Source organism: Rhinolophus sinicus, chromosome 3, assembly GCF_057876585.1.
Source record: "Rhinolophus sinicus isolate RSI-liver-muscle chromosome 3, RSI-T2T, whole genome shotgun sequence".
NCBI classification, from domain to species: Eukaryota; Metazoa; Chordata; class Mammalia; order Chiroptera; family Rhinolophidae; genus Rhinolophus; species Rhinolophus sinicus.
In genome coordinates, this window is record NC_142503.1 from 135,858,822 (window position 1) to 135,883,416 (window position 24,595).

At 37.5% G+C, this 24,595-nt stretch overlaps 1 protein-coding gene across 1 annotated transcript in view; it reads left to right on the forward strand.

Moving 5' to 3' along the window:
- The first annotated feature begins 560 nt into the window (after nt 1-560).
- Nucleotides 561-24,595, forward strand: part of TSLIG3B (tRNA splicing ligase complex subunit 3B) — a 31,950-nt gene continuing 7,915 nt past the window's right edge. Inside the window, exons 1-6 of the mRNA XM_019725518.3 lie at nt 561-714; nt 7,667-7,812; nt 9,460-9,594; nt 14,257-14,435; nt 20,689-20,769; nt 21,354-21,470. Coding sequence (XP_019581077.3) covers nt 644-714; nt 7,667-7,812; nt 9,460-9,594; nt 14,257-14,435; nt 20,689-20,769; nt 21,354-21,470 — 729 coding nt within the window. The 5' untranslated portion in view covers nt 561-643. The remainder of the gene's footprint in view (nt 715-7,666; nt 7,813-9,459; nt 9,595-14,256; nt 14,436-20,688; nt 20,770-21,353; nt 21,471-24,595) is intronic.

Here is a 24,595-nt window from a genome sequence, read left to right on the forward strand (position 1 = left end):
TATCAAACCAACTTGGCAGATTTAAAATAACTTACATCATCCTTATGGATTCTGTAAGTCAAGAATTCAGAAAGAATGCAGTGGGGATGGCTTACCTCTGTTTCAATCTTTGGAGCCTCAGCTGATGTGACTCAAAAACTAGGGTAATGATGCTATTATTATTATTTTTATTAGTTTCAGGTGTACAAAACAATGTAATAGTTAGACATTTACACCCCTTATAAAATGATACGGTAACTCCCTCTCCCCCAATCTACTACCCCTCTGATATCGTATATAGCTGTTACAATTCCATTGACTTCCCTATGCTCTACACTACATCCTGTGACCATATATATATATATATATATATATACATATATATATATATCACCGTATATTTATATATATATATATATATAAATCATAGTTACCATATGTTATTATTATTATTTTTAAAAGTTATTATTATTATGATTATTATTATTACATAAAACCGTTTCAGACACTGAGGGTCGATTGCCTCTGGGCCAGGAACCATTGCGCCGGCCGTCAGAAGCGCTCCCAGGGTTTTTTAGTCGCTACTCCGACCGGAACCTTGGCGCCGTAACATCGGTTTCCGGCGGGCTCCTTAGAGCGGTGAACAGCTCTGGGCCAAAGGACCATGAGAGGGCCGGAGCAGGGTCCCGAACCTACGATGGAGGGGGACGTGCTGGACACACTGGAGGCGCTGGGGTGAGTATTCCTGGCGACGTCTTTGCTCCGAGAACGTAAGCTTTCCCTTGGCTCGGCTGATGCAGTCTCCTCCCTGCGGGTCTCCTCTGGGCTCGGGTAGCTCGGTGCAGGCCTCCTCTGCCTCTCTCCCTCTGGCGCCGACGGAGTTAAGAGGGAGGCGGGAGATAAAGCGGTTTGTGGGGTAGGGCGTGGAGTAGGGTCGGAACGCTGGGGCTCGTGGCCCCCTCTTCCAAACTCCTTGCCTCGGACCTCCGCAGCCAGGACTTGCGGCGATGGCGCGGAGCGGCCTGGCTAGTTTCTGTTCTCCCGGGAAGCATGGCCCTACCCCGCGCGTGATGTTTTTGTTGACGTAGTTGTCGCGCCTAGTGGGAGGTGCTGGAACTCGGACTGCGAGCGGGCACTGCTGCCTGCAACGGTGTACAACCTGTGGCTTAATTAGGGGCTCAGGAGAGAATCTCTTGTGCTTCCTTGACCGGAGAAACTGTTTTAGTACTGTGCGAGTCCATTCATTCAGCTATTTCATTTGTTCGTTAGCTGTATGTTTACTTGGTGTTAATAGGTGTTCAATTAATGCATCTTTATGTGCTAGACAGAGGAAAGAGTTTCAGATTACTAGTTTACATAGTCGGGGGGGCTAGAAAGAGTGTACTAGTATTTACAATTTAGAGTGGTAAGTGCTATGAGAACTTCTGGGATGATGCTAATACTTGTATGCATGGGGAGCAGTAAGAGCAACATAGTCTCGACCTCAGCCTTATCCCATTTTTCCTTCACAGCCCTTGTCCCTATTCCAGATTAGCTTGTCCTACACACTTATCGTCTCTTGAATGCCTCTGCTCCCTACCCCCCAACCCCACCTCTAGTCAGCTCCAGGAAAACAGGTGCCTTACCTGTCTCATTCCCAACACCATCCTATTGTGGTGTCTAGCACAATAAATAGTGGTTGAATGAATGGGTAAATAAATGAAGAAACGTTCAAAGAAGAGAGTGCACAGAGATACACATAGGGCCAGATAGTTGAGAGTCAAAAACTACACTTAAAGAGATTGGAGCCATCTGCATTATTGTTTGCCTTTCCACCGCTGGAGTTTCTTGAATGGGATAGGCTGTGCCTTTGTAGTGCTATTGTGAAGGTTGAACCCCGCTCACCCCCTTTTATTTTTTCCTAGAGCTGCACTTGCTCCTCTATCAACTGATTCTTTTGGACCCTGATAATACCTACTTTGCAATGACCCATTTTTACAGAGTCTTGCATTTAGTAGATTCTGAATAAATGTTTGCCAAATGAAAGAACAGAGCCAGTGGTTATTTAGAGGGTATTTTTACTTCTGTGAAATCCCTTGAAAATTTTCAGTTAACTTAATTAAAGAAGTCACCAAAACAAGAAGTTAAAATACTTAGTGGAAGTGTTAAGGCCTCAAACAGTTTGACTTCTGACGCACTCCAGGTAAGAATAGTGGGATTCTGTAAATAGTTTATGAAAAAGGTAAAGTCAGTGCTTTTTTTCTTCCCTCATTCCTTGACTTTGTTTGTATTACAGCTGTTTTGAAAAATGAAGTTTGCTATAATCTTGACCTTTATCAAGGAAAATTTGTTTCAGATTATTCAATATGGAAAGTAAAACCATTTACACACTTTAGAGTTGATTTTTCCTGGAATAACTGAGGAGAAGGTTTTGAAGTTTAAATTTTCTATAATGATAATGAAATGTGAAAAAAAGAGTAGTTGTTCTTTTAGAATATGTGTTATAATTGAATACTTAAACTACTATCCATGTAGATGGTGAATAATGTGTTTTCTATTGTGATTAAAGCATTTAGTGTATCAGAGAAGATACTGTAGTTTTTGTCAGATAAAACAGTATTTAAAGGGAGGAAATAAAAGAGGAAATCTATGTGAAAGAACAATTTAGTGATATAGTATATTATAAATGAAAACAAGGTAGAAATGACTTAGTTTCCTCTTCTGTGAAAGGAGCAGGCCAAAGCAAATGCTTTCCGAAGTCTCTTTCAGTTCTGACAGTCTGTGATTTTTTAGAACAGTGGATTTCAATCCTGATTGTGCATCAAAATCATGTGTGGAGCTTGTGAAGATATGTCCCAGTCTTGTATATACCGCAGGCTGACTGAATCATGATCTTCAGGGGTGCAGTTATAGACATGCATATTTTTAAAAAGCTTCCCAACCTAGGTTGAGAACACCATTATGGAGAGAAGTTTATTTCAAATATTTATTGAGCCCAACTCTATATCGGACACTGTTCTGAGAAGTCAGTAGTGAACAAAATAGACTTTCCCTTGTCCCTGTGGAGCTTACAGTTCAGTGGAGAGACATGATCACACAAATACTAACTATAATAAGTGATTTAAAGGAAGAGAACAGGGTGACAAAACATGACAGGAGGAACTGTGTAGTCTTAAGGGATGGTGATAGGTTCCTGAGGAAGTGACATTTGAGTTGCAATAGCAAGCGTGAATAGGGGTTAACTAGGTGAAGTTGGGAAGGAAAGGAGAACAGAGGAGTCCTGAGAACAAAATATGAAAGACCGTGAAGTTGAAAGGAACATGCTGTATTAGAAGAACTGGAAGGCGAATGTGGCTGGAGGTCAGAAAGCAAAGGCCAGTGTGGTGGAATATTGGATTGAAGTTAGGTGAGGACCAGGACACAGCCCCTTTTAGGCTGTATTGTAGATTTTGTTTTTGGTCATAACAATGGGGCATGATTGAAGGATTTTACATAAAAAGGATTTATTGTCCAGTTTGAAAAGTGACCTGTGTCAGCAAGGTGGAGAGTGGATTGGAGAATTTAGTCAGTAATCTAGGCAAGAAGTGATGGTTGCTTAGTGGCAGTGGATATGGAAAGAAGTGCATTACAGGACTTAGTGATCGACTGAATATTAGAACTGAAGGAGATGAGCATATGAAGGATTCGTTTCTTCAGCAGGTATTTACTGAGCACCAACATGAAAAGATACAGCTTGGAATCTAAATTGAATAGGGAAGAAAGTGAAAACAGCAGGGAGCCAGTAAATGCAGAGAATACAGAGGAACGAGTGGAGTGGAGGTAGAGATGATATCATAGTTGTAGGTGAGTGGTCAGAAGAGCAAGCTGAAAGGATAGATGTAGGTGGTGTTTGGGAAGTGACGTTTGAATTAGCGATTTCAGAGGTGTAGCAGTTCCAGGTGATGACAAGGTCTGGGGGTGGCTCACGGGCATGTTGTGGTGAAGGTTGGAAAAGAGGGAGTTAGGGAATTGAGAACTTGTGGTATTGGATAGGGTATATGTATGGACTTTAAAGAAAGGTAACAAAAATGGGGATGGAAAGGAAAACTGAGCACAGGGAATATTGGGGATTATCCAAGAGATCGATAGATGAAAATCACAAGAGAAAGAGGGTGCCTAGAGAGAGCAGGAATATAAGATGATGAGGGAGCAGTGGTATGAATGCTGTATTGGGAAACAAGGAGGACAAACCCTACCATCTGATCTTAAGGAACCCGAGAGAGTAAAATAGCCAAAGCTCGAGGTGTAGGCACAATCTTTCTGAGAAGAGATTGACAATGTTGGAGATTTGTTTATGGATGGAACATAGTGGAAGGGGGAACTGGAGAGCTGGATCAGAGGCAACCAATAGGCTCAGTAAATGACGGGGAAAGGGTTTCATGTTTTATATGTTGGTTGATGAAAATAGAAAACAAAGTAAATTAGGCCCTGGCTGTGTCTTTGTTGATGTTTGCCAATGGCCCTCACAGACTGAAGATTGGATCCCCCATCTTGAAGTAGTGTCAGACCAGCAGCTATGGTTCCAGTGGATGGAGGACTCCTGGGGGAGTCTGGGCCTAGGGGAGGTATCCCCAGTGTTTGCAATAAGAGGGGCACTAATTAAATTAAAGTATATACAACTACAACAAATTAAGAGCAAAATAACAATACCTATTTTTCAGGACGTTGTGGCAATTAAACGAGGCAATATACATAAAGCACACAGCACTGGTCTATCGTAAGAGCAATTTATAAATGTTAGTTGCTGTTATGATTAATATTGTTATTAGATGTTAACTTTGTTAAATGCATTTAGTTTTTATTTTTACCTGATTTGATGAGCTTAGGCATTAATGACTGTGTTTCTTCCACCCTCTAAATTCAGCATTTTGGGTGATTTAATCAATTTTTGTTGAATTTTATAGTTGGCATTTTAGTAAAAATAACTATCTGAATTAGTTAAATTTATTCAGTGGTTTATGATTATTGCAGAAATGTAAGCAAGTAGGGGGAATAAAATGTTTTCTATTAAGTCCCAATGAGAGGTAGTGTAAGAAATGGAAGAAAGGCAGTGAGTGAATGAGGAACCAGTCTTGGCTGCAGGAGCAGACAGCCGTCTAGTCCCAGCTCTGCCTTTACTTGGCTGCATCAGCTGGCCAGGTATTTGCTTAGTTTCCATATTATTGTAGATAGGAGTTTAAACGTTCACATGGAGCATTTGAGGTCAAATCTGAATTTAAATCAGCATGTCATTATTTAGTTACTTATCTTCTGGTCCTACAGAATTAGGATAATGCTAACTTCAAAGCATCACTGTAAAGATTAAATGAATTATAAGTAAATGAATATATTTATTTATAAATGTATATATAAAGACACACACACACACACACACACACACACACACACATACACACACACGGGAATATGCCTACCACTGTACCTGGCCTGCTACTTAAAACAGGTATCCTAACTCTGTTAACCCTTAATTTCTAACCCTCAGCATGGAGATTTGAAAATACTCACCCTTCATGAGATAGGACCAGAGAATTTAGAGAAAAAGAAATGCAAATGGCCTTAAACATATGAAAAGATGTACAGCCTTGTTCTTAAGAAAAATGTAAATTAAAATTATACTGAGATACCAAATGGTCAAAAGTCCCAATGTTTGACAACTTTGGTGAGTTATGGGGGAATGGGTACTCTCATACCTTGATGGTACTGCCGCTGTAGGGGAGAATTTAATGCTATCTAGCAAAGTTACATATCCACTTACCCTTTGACCTAACAATCCCACCTACAGGAATCTACCCAGATATACTCTGACAAAAATTTGCCAAATTTTTTAATAATAGTAAAACATTACACACAATCCAACTGTCCTTCAGGGAAGCATAGTGAATAAAATATGGTGCATCCAGACATGAACTACTATTACACAACAGTAAAAATGAGCAATAACTCTACAAATCTCTAGTACATGTAAATATGTGTATGTATGATGTGTTTAAAGTAAGAAGCAGAGCAGTATATATAGACTACCTTTTATGTAAAGAAGAAAAAGTATATATGTTTATATTTAAAAACATGGAATGACAAACCAAAACTAATAAATATGATTACCTGTGGGGGAGGGAGGGAACAGAGTAGAGGGAACAAGATTAAGATTGTAAACTAGTTTTGTCTGAACGTACCTTGTTTTGTAAATTAGATTTTGAAACCATATAAATGTTTTAAATAATTATAAAGCAAAATTTAATAAAAATGAAATCACAACAAAAAAAAGACAAATTCCTAAAAATTAAAAGCAAAATGAAACAAAGGTCTGTCAGTATGTTGAGTGGGTGTTTTAATCACATGGGAAGGAATTTCTTTTTTTTATACATCCTTACTGGAATATATTTTAATGATAAAAACATCAATTGTTTTGCATAATTTTATTAATAATACTGGTTTTCCTATTCTGAAACTACATATAATTTATATTTATGTTTTAGGTTTATATAAATGTCATTAGAAACCAGAATTTCATTGTAAGAGAAAATAGATAAAAATGTAAAACAAAATAAAAAAGCCACAATTCTAAATTTGAATAGGAACTAGCAATGTGAACTCCTGATTAATTTCTCTTAAAAAGGTATAGATACAGTGACTAACCTTTAGTACCAGGTCGTGTACTTTACCATTAAAAGGAATCAGGGCTTCTTGGAGAAATGGCTGATTACAGGTATGGGACAGGAACATCTTGTCTTAGAAAACAAAGCAATGAAAGTATTCCCTGAATACTGGGGATAAATCGCAGGACTCATGGGCTAACATGAATGGCCTCCCACTAACCAGGGTTTGAATAGCAAAAGAAAAATAATTGCAATGGATTAAAACCCATCGAATATGTTAAAATCTTTTATTATATTGTGAAAAAAAAGTTCAGTTGCAGAAAGAACAATAAAAGTAAAAAACTGGTATGCAATTCAATTAAGATATATACAAAATGATTAAAAAATTTTAAGGTTCTGTACTTTGTGGCAATGTTTTAAAAGTATAAAATTACAAAATAAATAATTTAGGTTAAAATGGTCTCAGGTCTTTTTCAGCTTTAACTTTTTAAATTTAAAATGTGCATCTGTTCTTTTTTCACAACTTCACTATATTTCCTTTTTCTTACTCTTGTTACCTAGTATGATTTTTAGACTTTGCTCTGTTTGACTTTGTGTTTATGTAATATTTCTCTTAAACTTGGTTGATAATTTTACTTTTTAAAAATGTTAAAATACCCCAAAAAAGACAAATGAATGTTAATTATATAAAGCAGAAATCGGCAAACTATAACAGACCAGATAGTAAAAATTTTAGGCTTTGTTGGCCATACTATCTTTGTCACTACTCAACTCAGCCATTGCACTGTGAAAGCAGCCAGAGACAGTCTGTAAATGGATACGTTTATTAGCTGTGTGCCAATAAAAATTTATTTACAAAAACAGGCAATAGCCTATGATAAAGAATATTAGGGATTTGTTTGTTTGTTTGTTTTAACTTTATTAGTTTTAGGTGCACAAGACAAAGCAATACTTAGACGTTTGTCATTTATATCCCTCACACTGTGTGAACCCCCCTCCTCCCATCTACTATCCCTCTGACATCGCACAGAGCCATTACATTTGCTTTTAACCTTTTATCTTTTCCTTTCTAGGTATAAGGGACCACTGTTAGAAGAGCAAGCCCTTACCAAGGCAGCTGAGGGTGGACTATCTTCCCCTGAATTTTCAGAGCTTTGTGTTTGGTTAGGCTCTCAAATAAAATCACTGTGCAACTTGGAAGAAAGTATCACTTCATCTGGTATTGTATTGTGTTTTAATTTACTTTTCTGTTTAATAGTAAAAAGAAATCATAGTGTTGTCTCTGTGAGTTCCTAAATGAGGTAGGGGACTTGTGAGTGAATGCCGGGATCGTGCCTCCTGTGACCAAAGAATAGAAACATGGACCCAGGAGAGGCAAAGAGTTTTAAAAAGAGGATAGTTTATTGAAAGCAAAGGGTTAGAGCTCCCAAGCAGGAGGGGGTCTCAAATGGGGGTGCCCAGTGACTGAGGCAAAAGTTCTTACTTTTATACCTTCCCTTGCCTGCTTGGGGAAGGGGGTTGGAGCTTTCTAATGTCCTGTTTGCCCATCCTGAAGGGATTAACGAAATAAACCATTCATATCTATCAGATCTGCTCCTTTGTCCGGCCAAAAGGGATTTGAGATAATTTGTTTACCTCAAGGCATGTTCTCATATCTTTGTCCTGGAGTGAAGGAGACGTTCCAGAACCTGGAGTTTCCGGATATAGCTGCCTTTTGTTTATTTCATCAGGGATCTTTCCTGTCAGCCTAACAACATACCAACTAATCTGTCTCAATAGTTTATGGTTTACAGTTTTGTCCGTAATGTGCTCACTGTACAAAGAAAAATCACTAATATGAAGGACTTCAGTTTGTTATATTAAATATTTTTGGATTAAATTTTATATTAATTCAAAATTGGTTCTTCAATTTGTGTGAAATTATAAACAATTATTGTTTATCTGCTGTCTTAACCTGAGTATTGTTCTTAAGAAAAATAGAGTCTGAATTTGGTTATTTAAAAAGTTTAATTTTTGATACTGTTTATTTTGAATTAAGGTTTGTTTTTTTTTTAACGCACATATAATCCCCAGTTAAATTGTATTACCAAGCCTGTAACTCAGGATACGGATTCACAGAGGAATACTTGTATAAAAAAATTCCTGTACTTCCTCATAAAATTTGTTTAATTCACTACTATCGTGGTAACTAGAGTCCTTGTGGGTCTTGGATTGGTAGAAATTCAGATAGTGTAATAAAATGAAAAATTTTAAAAATTATTGGTCATTTACTAGGGGACAAAGTAGTCTTCCCTTTTGAAGCTATCCTGTTTTTTTCCTTGCCAAATCTAATAGAATTCACTTGAGGCAAAATAAAATAAGCTGAATTGAAAACATGTGATATAAACTCCTACACAATTAGATTATGAAAAAAAGATAAGCAGTGAGGCTAATTAGGTGGTTTCATTTATTTGAATCCATAGAAATATAACAGAAATGGATCGTTTGCTCTGAAGCCAATTCACGATTATAGCCATAAAAATGTTTTTATATTTTGGTTACTTGCATAAAATATTTTCATTTTATCTGCGTTTATGAAAAGTCCACATTGGAACATCCTTACCAGGGATTTAAATATAAAAATATTTATAATCTCATAATTAGATACTTATGTTCTTAAATTTATAATTAGTTTCTGAATTTAGGAGTTACTTTATGTTGAAATTGTTTAGATACCTTTACCTAAGCTTCGAGGTCACACGTGTAAGAATTTAACAACAAAGTGATAGAATTGAATGTAAAAAGTAAAATTAACTAGTGGTAGATTTTATAGTAACAGATTATATGGTACTTTTTCAGTAAATGTCTTATGATTTTTCTTTTTAAGGGACAGATGATCTAGAAAGCTTCCAGCTTGAAATAAGTGGTTTTTTAAAAGAAATGGCATGTCCATATTCTGTACTCATATCGGGAGATATTAAAGACCGTTTAAAAAAGAAGGATGACCATTTGAAACTTCTGTGTAAGTTATCTTTCTTGGAACATTTAAGTGCATGTTTGATCTGGTTTTTTTTTATTTATTTTCAAGTGAAGATTTATGAAGTTTCATTAATGAAGCATTAGACATTTTGTATATTTAGAAAGTTTTAACATTTGACTTAAAATATGAAACTGACTCAGATATTTATATAAACGAAGTATAAATTTTCATGTACTAAGATTTCTAACACTTATGATTTTATTTGGCCAGTATAGAATTCCCTGTTTTTGTAATTTATATGGTATTTTAGTAATATTTCTTTCACCTACTTCATGTCTTAGCATTTATGACTAGATGGCTAAAGTTGGTGATATCCAAAGTCTTATTTAATATTAACTCTCTGAAATTAGGCTGCTAAACAGATTATCAGATATTGCTTTAATGATAGGCACTGAATGATAGTGGGTTCAAAAATATGTATTGATTATTTACTATTGTACCAGTAACTGATCTAGGCACTAGGGATATATTAGTAAAAAAAAAAAAAAGTGCTCCTTTGGGCCACTTGAATTCTAGTGAGTGTGGTCTATTTTCATCAGGGGTGAATTTGGAATAAAAATTACCCTATATCTAGACAATTATTTTAAATAATATATCCATTTATTTGCATTGGGTCCCTTCAAAAATTTCTTAGTTAATTCAATTTCATGCTTTTTGAGAGCTCTACAGTGGCCATTTGAAAATTTTTTCTAACATCTATTATTGAAGATTTCTATTAGGTTTATACCGTCTGTAAAAAGATCCATGTGATATATTTCTTCTAGGCTCTAGTGTTAGTAATGTTTGTTTCATTAGAGCAAAAACTGCATGTATGTGTTTAACGAGTGGTGATGATAGGCGTGTTGACATTTGAGTTACCTTGTGTGTGTTGTGGGAAATAAAAATTATGCCGCCCCATTTCTTGCACTTTTCCCCTTCTTCCATTCAGTGTGTTACTGATTTAATGAATTTTAAGTTATTAATTGGAGATCACAGTAATCCTTTGGTATATTGGGACAGAAAGGGAGCTAAGAAGCATGGTCTAGAGGAACTTGCATGTTCTTTATGTCAGTCTGTGAGAACTACGTAATCCATCATGTTTCCCTTTTTGCCTTAGCTGCTAAGAAGCTCAGCAATAATAGTAATATAGGCTTTGGGACAAGTAAAAGTAAAGAGGAGATATAAGAGAAGTTGGTACAGGTTTTTTCCTGATTATGAAAATACTACATCCTCAGGAGATAGAGTAAGATGAGGAGTTAGTGTTAAATGTGTAGCATATAACTACCTATATAACATGTTAATCATAGAAATCTTACAAAGTAGATAAAATTGTAAAGAAGAAAGTCGTTTATAATATCACTCCCCAGAGAGAATCATGAATAACTTTTGGGTGTATTTCTTTTCCCTTCTCTTTTTCCGTTGTAGACACATTTAAATAAGATTGAGATCCTGTTATATATACAGTTCCTTTTCTTTCTCTTCATTTAATATATTGTGAGCATTTCCCCATCTTTTAATATTAATATTTTAAAAGAATTTAAATTGGCCACATAAACATTCTATGCTATGAACCTAACATTTTTTAAATAAATTTCAAATTTGGGGGTACTTGGATTTTTTTTCATTTTAAATTAATTTCTTTGTTCATAATTTTGGATTACTTTTACTTAGACAGGAATTATGAACATTGAAAAAAAAAATCTGTCATCTAAGTATATATTGCCACGTTTTGCTCCAGAAAGGTTATACCAGTTCACAATCTTACCAGCATCTATTCCATCTTTATCTTTAGTTTAACTGTCTTTAAAACATACATACATAAGAAGCTTCTTCATGTTCTTCTTGGAAGTGTTTGCAATATGTATAAAACAAAAAGGGCCAAATTCCTTACTATGTGGAGAGCTTTTATAAATCAAGAAGAAAAGATAACTCACTGAAAATACGTATCGAGTTTATGAGACATGCATAGACTTTTTACAGAGAAAAGTTTTTTAAAAATTGCTTTTAAACCTGAAAAAATGCACAGTATCCCTCAAAGTTAGAGTTACAAAAACAAAATGACAGCATACAATTTTTTCACTTACTAGTCTAGCAAATAGGAAAAAAGCCAGCAAAGATAATACAAGTTTGTGGGAGTAAATCATTCTCATATACTGTAGGCATTAGAGTGTGGTGAATAACTGGTCAAACCTTTTGGAAGAGCAAATTATTAATACTACAATTAAAATTCACCTGCCGTTTGACTTGGAAATTCCGTGACTGCATATACATATTTGTTTCCCCAAGAGTACAGCTATGTACGAAAAGGATGTTCATTATGGCATTGTCCTAGTTGATGAGGCAGAAAAGGGTTAATAAAAGAGAACCTGAAGGGGGACTACCCAGGCTGCATCCCCGCCCCAGGAACTGAGTGGGCTCATCACCTAGAAATAAATCTAAAAAGAGGAGATAAGACCCAACTGGTTTTAACTGGTTCTTCACACATGTGCAGACTGCCAAAACCTGCTTAGTTGAACTCTAGACTAATTATAATGCAATTAGAATGGAATGAACATTAAGACTTGGCCACCCCCCCCCCCCCGCTTCCCCCACCCCCGTGGGTTTTTCGGTGTGCATTCTGGGTAGGAGCATGCACTGGAAGAAACTAGTTATAAAAGCGACATATGTCAATCAAATGACATCAGTCTATGCATCACTTCTGCCATAAGGAAATTTACCTATACTTTCTTGTATAAGAAAAAGCTAACCTAAAGTTAGGTGCAGTCCTCTGCCCTGGCAACGTCTAGGCCAGCTTCTTTCTTCTTGAATAAACTTATTTCCTTGCTCTCCTCATTTCAGGCTGAGTCTGTGAATTCCTTTCACCTTTTGCGAACGTCCAGGGGTTAATTCCAATGACACAACACTAGTTAAGTAGGAATGATATATCTTTGCCATGCTACCACTATATAGCCATTAGAAAGAAAACAGTTCAAATGTGCTGATAAGGAATGATCTCTAAGATATATTGGTAAATAAATAATATAGGGAACATACATAGTATGCCTTGTTTGTATACAAGAAATAAATGGTAGATGTGTATACTAAATATACATGCACATATATGCCTAAAAAGATAGCCAAGGAACTAATTATGGCGATTGCCTCAGGAAGGGAAATCTGAAGACTTTTCCCTGTATTGTTTACCATCTGCATGGATTAGCATTTTAAAAACTAGGCTGAACTCTTGTTTGTACTATTACATAGAGCATGTGTCCAGAGAACAAAGGTGGACTTCAGCCAAGGTTCTGTCCAAAATACACATTTTTGAAGAACTGGTGATTTGTTTTAATGAGGTATTGAAATCAGGGACCTTGGCATAGTCCTCATAAGCAAAGTTTGATACATATTGGTCTTAACATTTTGTGGGCACTTTGGACTGTGTAACGTGTAGATTGCATGAAAAAGTTTTTAAATTTGTGGCTTTCAATTTTCTCTCCCCGTAAGAATCATAGATGCCCTACTCCTACTTCGGATCTATCGGTTCAGAAGCTCAGTGTGGGACCCTGGCACCTGTACTTTAGAACAGTTTCTCAGATACTATTTCTGCTCAGCTGAAGTCGAAACTACAGTATTAAATTATGGAGAGAGAGAGAGAGAGAAACTTTAAACAAATAAAAACAAGCAAAACCCCAATATTTTAACTGCTGTAGTGAAAGTTAATTTAAAACAAGGTTATAAATAACCATCTAAGAATTTTCAGTAATTTTCTTACATATGACTATTGAAAGGATTAAATGAAATGGTGACAGTAAAGGGACTTGTGAGCAGCCTGGGGTGGTCTGTTCTGAAGGCAAACAATTATTCAGATTATGCATATAGATCAATTAGAGCTATACATTCTGCCCTGGCTTGAGCACTTATTCTTAAGTTATTGATTTACTGGTGTGAGTCTTCTACTGGAGTTGAAACTGTTTGTGGGTGGGCACTGTCTCTTTCTTTTTTGCTTGTTAAGTTTCCTCCTGTCCTCTATTTCTTTTTGTGATTAAGAACACAAGGAGGTCTACCCTCTTAGCAAATTTTTAAGTGTACAATAGAGTGGTGTGAGCTACAGGCACTGTGCTGTAAGGCAGCGCGGTCACTAGGACCTGCTCATCTTGTGTAACTGACCATTAAGTATCCGACTTGGCTTATGAGGACTATGCCAAGGTCTCTCCGAAAACAGATACCAGTTCTTAAAAAAGTTTATATTTAACTGATAACTCCTTGTTTCTCCTCCCCCGCCAGCTGCCATTCTACTTTCTGCTTTATGAGTTTGACTGTTTTAGATTTCTCATAAAAGTGATATATATATAGTATTTGTACTTCTATATCTGCCTCATTTCTGGCTCACTTGTGTAGTGTCTTCCAGATTCATCCATGTTGTTGCACATGGCTGGATTTCCTTCTTTTTTAAGGCTGAATAACATTCCATTGTATGTCGAGACCACATTTTCTTTATCCATTCCTCTGTTGAAGAACAGTTAGATCGTTTCCGTATCTTGGTTATTGTGAACAGTGCTGCCGGGAACACGGTGGTGCAGATCTCCTCGAGATCTCATTTTAATTCCTCTGGGTGTATACCCACAAGTGGGATTTTCAAGGAGTTTGTATACATTTACCATTATTTGTTTTTCCCTTTTCTTACAGTATTTTTAAGTACAGAGCTGCAAGCTTTACAGATACTACAGAACAAGAAACGTAAAAATTCTCAATTAGATAAAAATAGTGAAATTTATCAGGAAGTTCAAGCTATCTGTGATACCCTTGGTATTCCCAAGTCAACAACTTCTGACATTCCACTTATGCTAAATCAAGTGGAGTCAAAGGTATGCATTTGTTTTGTTTTTCTTTTCCAAAATTCAATGAAATGCTAACATGTAAATGTATTAAAAATGAAAATATTTCCTTCAAATAAAAGTTATACTTTCCATCAAGAGAAGTTTATCTTTATGGGAACTAAATTTTGGATTTGGAGTTAATATGCCTGTCATCTAATTTGCCTAATAGCTTATACTCAGGAATCAGATCTTAATGAGCAAGTGCCCTTAGGCTGTGGGAGTTGCTGTGATAGAAACCACTTTGCAAATTTAAGGATCTCTTTCTTAAAAAAAGATTGAAATACATTATAATGAAACAAGCAGAGTTATACTATAAAGTCAAAGACATACTAAATTATTTTTTAATGGACCATTTTAGTGGAATTGCAATGTGGTTGTCTTTGGCAGTGAACAAGCAGTTTCTGGTGGATAAGTGTTTAGTAACTGTTTCCTGTATAGTGAATGAATGAATGAGTAACCTAATGGAGTAAAAACAGCCACAAACTATGTACTTCAAACTCTTTGAAAAAACTTTTTCAATGATTAAACTACTTTTTCCTAGTCAAGTGTATGTTAGAGAGAATGCTACTCTCACAGAACAAATTCTGTGCTACTTTCTAGGTTTTGTAGGAGCCTTCTAGGGAGTAATACAGAATTCATTTTCAAGGAAAAAAATTCTCATCTTCAAGAATAGGTACTAAAATTCCATTTTTAAACACACTGCTTTAAGCTAAATCCTTGAATAAAGTACTTTTTGCATTGATAATTTACGAACTGAGGAAGACACTTGTCTTAATGAGTGTGAGAGCAATTTAGTACCATTAAGATGAAACACAATATTAAAAACTTTTGGGGAGTCCCATAGAACTTGCAAACCAAGATTGTCTGTGAATCCCAGCTCAAAAACATTGTTCTGGAGTTAACAAGGTACTCTTCAGTTTTTTCCCTCTGGATTAAGAATGATCTGTGTTTGGCTAAAATGTCTGGGACCATTTCAAATTGAGATAGATTTCTGGGCTCCTCTAATCAGCCATTGTATTACCGGAAGATGGGCCCTTCTCGGCACAGTATCCAGGTTCTTGGCGTCTCGAACAAAGAATTGAACGTAGTGAAGTAGTGAAAGTAGTGAAAAAGCAGCTTATTAGCAGAGAAGGTACACTTCAAATAAATAGGAGCGGACCCGAGCAGCAGACAATGGCTCAAGGGCCCAAGGTGGCATTATTAGAAGAAAAAGTACACTGCAAAGAATTTGGAACAGGCCGAGCAAAAGAAGAGACTCAAAAGGCAAAAAGGCCCAAAGTGCCAAGGGCCTGGGCTCAAAAAGAGCCTGACTGGCGAGGACTTGGAGTTTTTATCCTTTTTTTCTCTAAAATGGGCTGTTCCTTTCTGGGTGTGGGACCGCTTGATTGACACTTGTGATTGACAAGAGGCTATTCATCTTTTTTAAACTGCACAGGTGTTAGTGGCTAGTTTGATCTAGTTGGGTATCTTGTACCCATTTGTTTCCCATAGGGGTAGATAATTACAATGAAAAGGGGGAAGTTTTGGGCGGAGAGGGGAGGTCTTTTGGGCAGTTGAATATTATGGGTTATGCAGGAATGCGGAGACCCGATGCCTATCTCTAACTGCCTGCCTTGTTTTCCCCTTGAGAGATGTGATCCCCATAAAATCTCTGTGGGAAGTTGAGGGACAGGAGATCTGGTCTTATAAATGTCTGCTTCCTGCTGGACGGGAGCAGAGCTAGCTGTCCCTACCTCTTGGGGAATTCACGGAATTCTCGCCTTATCTAACTCAGATGAGAGCAAAGGGTCTCAGGATCCGCCTGGAAGACCCTGTTGGCTTTGTTGGTTGGGACTCGCAATCATGCTGGGGTATCCTCTGTATCCCTAAGATCCCTGAATGAGGAAAAATATTTTAATTAATAAATCCGTTAGCTCTATAGAGCCTGTGGCCATTCAACCAGTCATTCAGGTGGCATCGATTGTCCAGGAGCTGGGCCCAGAAGGGGTTGGAAAGAACATTAGGCTTCAATGATTACAATCAAGTATACTGGCCTGGGGGTCTGGAATGTCTTGGGGGATGTTGGGAAGTCACAGGGTTTTAAGTAGTTATCTGAGAGACATTCTGTGATTCAGGCTAGGAGCAATCTTTAGGATTCAGAAACTGACGAGAAGAGTAATCAAAGCTAGGGGCTAAGGAGCTAAGAAACTACCGTATTTCCCCGAAAATAAGACCTAGCTGGACAATCAGCTCTAATGTGCCTTTTGGAGCAAAAATTAATATGATACCCGGACTTATAGTAAAATAAGAGTCTAATACAATGTAATACAATTGTCATGCAGGGATTCAGCTCCCGCTCCCCACATAAGAACGCAGGATATGGTGAGGCCAAAAAGGAACACCCACAGAGCCATAGATAGGGGAGTCATACCACTATTTCTCGCTGATGGCTGGGTTGGAGACACAGGAGGCAGGCTCCACACAATCCGCAGCCTGCCGTCTGCTTCTCTGCCTGCCAACCAACCAACCGACCAGCATAATCACAGTAGTTACATCAGTGGCTAATGACTAACTGGTTATAGCTGATGGGCAACCAGTCAAAGCTGATGGCCATTTACTACCTGAGCCAGCACCTTTCCACTTGAGGCCAAGAGCCTGGAAACTGCTCTCTCAGACTCTGTCCCCACACTCCACCCCCCAGGGTGTCGCCTGACAATCTACGCAACAAGCAGACAAGCGTCTTCCACGAGGGGCCCTGTGCCGTATTAGCCTATAGACATCTACGCGTGGAAAGAAATAGTAATTATAGGAACCAACAACGGCAAATCCCTTCCATCTGGGAGGATGCATGCTAGCCTTTTGTCCCGGTTTGTGGTACCAGACCTTTATGGCAGTGCTTGGGGTCCCTTACATAGTTTCAACATGTAACAGAACAGGGGACCCCATAATAGGCCATAGCGAGAGCGCATAAGTTCCCCGCAAAATTGTCCCGGCCTCGGGACCTCCATATACCACAGTCACTTGCGGTGACCACTCAGCCACCATCCCTGGCATCACTTGCAAAGCATGGGTCAAACCAGCCCCCCATGGGGCCATCAGGCCCAACCATCGACAGTGGAGGCTTTGGATCCACCAGGGCCAAGTCCATTGCTGCCGTTCCCCTGCTTTCAAGCATGTGGGTGCTGGCAGCAAAATGTTTCCATTTCTGCCGTAGCCAGGCTTTAACAGAGTCTTACTTGTGGTAACGTGTAACTGAATGGGAGCAGCCGATAAATGTAGCAGAGCTTGTATTGGTGTGGGCCCTCCCGTCTGTGGTCTCTCATTCAGGATTCTCAAGACGTCCCATAGACGAGAGGCCCAGTCAGGCATCGTGGGAGGGTGTTTTGACACCTGGAGGCCTTGCTTCAATAGGCCATTGTAGCGTCCAATCATGCCACCTGCTTGTGGGTTATACGGAGTATGAAACAACCATTGTACGTCCATCCTGGCAGCCTAGCACTGCACTTCTTGCCCTGTAAAATGAGTACCCCTGTCACTTTTAATGAGGTCTGATTTTTGATACTGCTCCTGCAGGTGCTTTTGGATCCTTGGTTGCCATTCTTACGCCCTATATGGGGCAGCGGATCCATGAAGTTCCATTGCCATGGCTACGCTGGGGGATGTAGTGTGGGGACAGAGTCCCAGAAAGCAGTTTCCAGGCTCTTGGCCTCATGGAAAGGTGCTGACTCAGGTAGTAGATGGCCATCAGCTGTGACTGGTTGCCCATCAGCTGTAACCAGTGAGCCAATTAGCCACTGATATAACTACTGTGGCTATGCTGGTCGGTTGGTTGGTTGGCAGGCAGGCAGAGAAGCGGACGGCAGGCTGTGGATCGTGTGGCTCCTGCTTCCTGTGTCTCTAACCCAGCCGCCAGCGAGAATATACTGGTATGACTCCCCTATCTGTGGCTCTGTGGGTGTTCCTTTTTGGCCTCACGATTTCCTGCGTTCTTGTGTGGGGAGCAGGAGCTGAGACCCCGCATGACAAATAATATAATATAATATATATAATATAATAAATTATACAATATAATATAATATGATATATTATATAATATGGTATTCTATATTATGACATAATGTATAATATATAAGACTGGGTTTTATATTAATTTTTGCTCCAAAAGACGCATTAGAGCTGATTGTCTGGCTAGGTCTTATTTGTGGGGAAACACAGTAGGGAAAAGGAGACTTAAAATTTCTATAGTGAGGGAGGCTTAAAACTTTTGTAGTGAGGGAGCTCTCCCACATCAGTTGCTTTCACACGTTCATCCCAAAGAGGCTTTTTTCTGTTTATGGATTTCAGCTAGTATTAACAAATCCCCAAACCTCTCTTTACCCTCCTTCAAGCAGACTATCACACCTGTGTTCAAGGGCTGGCAGGCTAATTATAAGGTAGTTGATATTGTGATTATTGTGGCTAAATATTAACCTCAAAGAACTTCCTTCTCCATTCAGTTCCTATCACAAGCAAAACTTTTCATATTTTCTTTTGTGTGTAATGTGTGCAGAGATTTTGTCACCATTGGGAAGAAAGTATTATTTTATAACTTGAAGTTGTTTAAATGTTAATCTAAAGTAATTATAGTAATATTAATAGCAAATACATAACATTTACTGTTCTAAATGTTTGTACCTGTGTAACAACTCATTGACTTAATTAGATCCTCTATAATGAGGTAGGTACTGTTATCTACAGCAGCTACATGAGGAAACCAAGGTACTGAAAGATTTAATAAATTAGATAAGCAAGTTTCTAAGTAGAAGTGGTAGACCTGAGGGTTGAATCCAGGTAGTCAACCTCCAGAGTCTGTATATTTTTCACTCCCTCACTGTCACAAGTAATTCTCAAACTTATTAAAATTGTTATCTAATGTTGAAATCCTGGAAATACAATTACATGTAAGAAATTGTAAGTATGCATTCAAACATCCCTCTTGAGTGAGGAGTTACAACTAAAACTTTTAGTAATATATGAAATAATCAAATTGAAAGTATTTACATACTTGGGGAATCTACACAAAAGGCATATTTTAAGAAAATAAGTTAATAATTTTTTACAATATGTTAGAATTGTGTCAGTAATTGTATTATTGTAGTGGTAGATTTGCTATGAAGCTAATAAAGCCTAAGCTTTAGGACCCTTCATTAGCACAAGTTCTTTCTAAGCTAATTTTTAAAAAACAGCTTTCTCAAGATATACATACCATAAAATTCACCCATATCAAGTGTGCAATCCAATAAATTTTAGTATATTTGCAGAATACCATCATCAAAATCTAATTTCAGAACATTTCTCTCACCCACAAAAGAAACCTTGTGATTTACAGTCACTCCCCATCACCACCACCAGTCTTCAAGCTAATTTTGTGTTCATAATTTTTAATTCTTTTTGTTAAAGAGTGCCCCCAACATTATATAAACTTCATACCCCTCAAAATCTGAACTGCCCTGATTGTTTTCCCTAGTTACCGTATAACTAAGAAACTGTACATATTTCATTGTTTTGAAATATTTTCTTTAGATAAGAAAGGATTTTCCAGTTAGGAAGGGGAGCCCAACTTAGTCATTTTCTCAGTCATTTTCCTCAGGATGTAAATGATTGTTGGAATGACCCCTGATGTTGCTAAAGCAAAAGAGAATGCCTAGTATCTTGTTCACCAAAATAAAAATGTTTCAAGTCATTCAAATTAGTGGCTTTGCAAAAGGAATGAAATGTGTATGTGGTGACCATTTGAGAGGGCTTGCTGTCTTATGTTGTCTTGCTGAACAATGAAACCACAATACTTACAATTGGAATGTGTACGTCGTACTTAATTGAGAAAAATCAATGTGCTCATCAAAGGTTTTATTAGTATCCCTTCTGAGAATTTACCAGGATATAAGAGAGTGCCATCTTAAGAAGAAACTCCAAATTTATTTCATATAAAAACATACAGAGTCTCATAGTACAACCTTTAGTAGCTATTTTAGTTATCTATGTGCATTACTCATATTTCTTGTTTTGGAAAAGGTGTGCTATAGCTTAAATTAGTGTAACTAATATTTCTTTGAAAAAGATATTCTGCATAGTGGTGATATTCTTTCCTAGTAAATAAAGGTATATTTTAGTCATTTCACTTTAACATTTTATTCTCTAGCATTCAAAATAACATTTTAAGCAAGAATAAGATTGTTTTAAATTAGGTATATACGTTTTTACAATCTTTTATATTTACTTTTAGGTGAAAGATATTCTCTCAAAAGTCCAGAAAAATCATGTGGGAAAACCACTGCTGAAAATTGATTTAAGTCTGGAACAGGCGGTAAATATCCCTTTTATTAGTTTTTTGTGTAATTCAATTAGTGAATGTGACTTACTTTGATAAATGGACATCTAGAATTTACAATGTGTGGCATGCATTTATTATTCTGGACAATTAAAATGGATTGATATTCCAGAGTAATAGGTCCAGACATTTTTCCAATTAGATACATTTTTAAAAACCTGCCCAAGAGTATTTATGGTGCCCAGTATGTTAGCATAGTTGTGATTTGAAAAGGATAGTAGTTCAAAGCAAGCAAGATGGGAAGTTATTGATATTTTCTTTCCTTATTGGTCCAGACTACTTAGCAAGTAGATGTTTTATGTAAATTAACATATTTGATTGAAGATGACAGTTGTAGAGTTTATATGTTTACTATCTTCTGAATATCATAAGTGTTCTGTCAAATACTCTTTATTATTTAAGTACTTTGTAAAGTCTCATGGATCAGAAAAAAGAAAATGTTCATCAAGTTCACATAATCTTTTGAATCACTGGAAAGTATTGACCTCAATTTTCAAATATCTTTTCTGTGCAGAAAGAAAGTATGTCAAATTTATCATATTTGTTTCCAAACTCTTTAGGAACAGCTGGAAAGAATCAACGCTGCTCTTTGCAGTGAGTATGAGTGCCGCCGCCGCATGTTGATGAAGCGGCTGGATGTCACGGTGCAGTCCTTTGGCTGGTCTGACCGAGCGAAGGTGAGGCTGTTCTCCCATCTGCGTCCTGTAGGTGGCGCTCTGTGACAGCTCCTCAGGCTTTCTCATCTGTTACGTAATTGCCACATCTACACTTTTTAATCACTCTGCGCGAAGCACATGCCCAGGCCAACTACTGATCTTACATAATAATCCTGGTCTTGTATAAATCCCTGTTTTCAAATATCTTGATTCCCATTCAGATCTTTCACATTTATTTTAAATTAATAGACGGTGTGATTTATGCAAGGATATGCATAAAAGAAAGCATATGAGACAGTGAGATAGATATCATGAGCAACGGGTCAAGAAAGCAGGATATAAGAATAGGTACAGGTAGTACTGATGCCTGAACAAGTCTTCTTAAAAGTGTCTTAAGGCGGTGGAGTGTAGTCCAGTTGAAGAGGGGGTTGGAAATGTCCCTGCATCTCCAAATACGTATCTCTTCAGATGGCTTTCTAGAGAGCTGTCTTCCATCCCTCCCATTTTATGCCTTTAACCTGTACCCAGGCTTCACCTGGGATCCCCTGCCTCACCTTGCATCATACTCTGGAAACTCTACAGGCAGTAAGCTGGGACAGTTATAGGAAATCATTTGCTTCCCGTTTCAGGGATCACTGTCTTGTGCTCCTTGATGTCCAGTTTCTGAAAAGTCACTGGTTAACATGGGTTGGCTGGTTTTAGATTGTTTCAGGTGGAAGGGGAAATCATGCGCGTGTTAACTCCCCGCTGTCATCTTTATTACATTGGATTAACTGCGCAGTTCTTCTGCCCCATGTTGTCTTACCTGGGATACATACGCAGCTTCATTCAGCTAGTGCCTGGGCTGGGCTGGAACATCCAAGATGCTTGTCTCACATGTCTGGGTTCTGTCTGCTTGGGTGCTTTGGTTGTCTTCTCGGCTCTGATGTGGTCTCTTCATGTGGTGTCTTGTATTGGTTTCCTATGGCTGCTGTAACAAATTACCACAAGCTTAGTGGCTTAGATAATACACATTTATTCATTTATAGTTCTAGAGATAAGAAGCCCTAAAATGAAGGTATTGGCGGGGTTGTATTCTTTTCAGACATTTCAGGGGAGAGTCTGTTTCCTTGCATTTTGTAGCTTCCAGGTACCACGTCTGTACCTTGGCTCTGGACCTCATTTGCCATCTTCAAAACGAGCAGTGTAGGATCCTCCCATCTTTCTTTCTCTGCTTTCAGTGTCACTTCTTCTCCTGTCTCTGACACTCTTGTCTCTCTTACAAGGATCCTTGTGATTGCACTTGGCCCACCCAGATAATCCAGTGTAATTTATCCGTCTCAAGATCCTTTATCACATCTGCATCTGCAAGGTAATGTATTCACAGGTTCCAGGGATTAAGATGTGGACATCTTTAGGGGCCGTTATTCAGTTTTCTGAATGTCTCATCTTCCTTCTAAGAGGATTTTATTTTTTCTTGCATTGTGTTTCTCTATCATATCCTGCTTCTGCTTTTTCTTTTTAGATGTACTTTTAAAAATCACATTGTCTAATGAGTTCTCCATTTTCTGTATACTTTCCCCTCCAAAAAGCTTCTATCCTATTGCAATCTGGGCTGTTTGCATGGCTGTCCTTGGCTACCCCACTATGTCCTGGATCCCTTTCATTGTTTATTCCCTCATTCTGCTACAGTAAATCCACAAATAACTTCCTAACAAAGAATACATAGGAGTGATTTTTCTGAATCCTTGCATTGTGAAAATACGTATATTCTGCTCTCACATTTGATTGATTGGGTAAATAGAGAATTCTAGGTTGAAAATATTTTCCTCTAAGAATATTGAAGGTATTGTTTCATTGTTTTCTAGCATTTAGTACTATTGTTGAGAAACCTGATGCCATTCTCAGTGCTTTTGGATGACCTTTTATTTTTCTCTGGAAAATTTTGGACTCCCTTCTCTGTCCTTGGAGTTCTGAAATTTCACAGTAGGTGTCGGTCTGGATCTTTTTTCATTCATTGTGCAAAATGCTAAGTGGACCTTTAAATCTGTATATTCTTAGCTTTTATGTTTTCCTTTATTAATTTCTTCCCTTTCATTTTCTGTGTTTTCTCTTTCTGAAATTCTTTGTTAGTCAGATAGTGGACATCACAGATATATCTATTAAGTTACATTATTTATTCTTTTATACTCTCTTTCCCTTTTTGATTCACTTTCTTGGACATGCCCTTGGTATTGAATTTTTGTTTCTGCCATCTTTTTAGTTTTCAGAAATTCTTTTTTATTCTTGAGTTTTTCTTTTTCATATATTTTTTCTTATTTTATCAATATGCTATCTTCTTGAATGAGGATGAAAATTAAAAAAAAAAACACACCTTTTTTGGTCTTCAATTATTTTTATTTTCTCCTGGGTAATTGTTTGTTTGTTTTTCTTGGCTTCGCTCTTGTGGTGGCTTTCTTCGAATGCACGATGGTTACTGATTGTCCATATTGAAGAGCAAGACTGAAAAACTGGGGAACTACAGTCACTGATTGAGATTGTTAATACGAGACTTTGGAGCTGGCTCCTGGGCTGTGGGAATTCCTAATGCTGACTTGTAGAACTCTTTTCTCTGAAGCTGCTCATTTTTTCAAGAAGGGAAACCTCATTTTTTCTATACGCTTTTCTTTACTTGGTCAGGGGAGGAGGAATAGCAGCATGGCACCAGGGGATGGAGAAATAGACTGTTCTACAAACAGACTGAATGGACCCTTATTTTTGGCTCCAGATTTCATTTTCTGAGATGTTGGTTCCCTTCTTATCTGTATCCTTCTTTTCCATTCTCTTTGTTTTAGTATATGTATGCCTTTTTATAATTTAGTGTGGTCATTGTGATTCATTTACCTTGAAATACTCCCTCGTGTGTATTTCCAAACACCTGGCAGACAGATATGAAAAATTGAAGAGTTACTAGAACAGGGTTGCTGGTGAAAACTATTATTATTTCAGGGAACGTTTTTTATTTTTTTAGCACATTAATAGAATAGCTATAAGGCACAGTTGAAGACTATCACTTATGTTTTTTCTTTCAATATTTATTCAGCATCTCGTGTCAAGCACTGTGATATACCTGGTTCTGGATGAGCATTTCAATATCCTATATGATTAAGTATAGAACATTTTTAGAC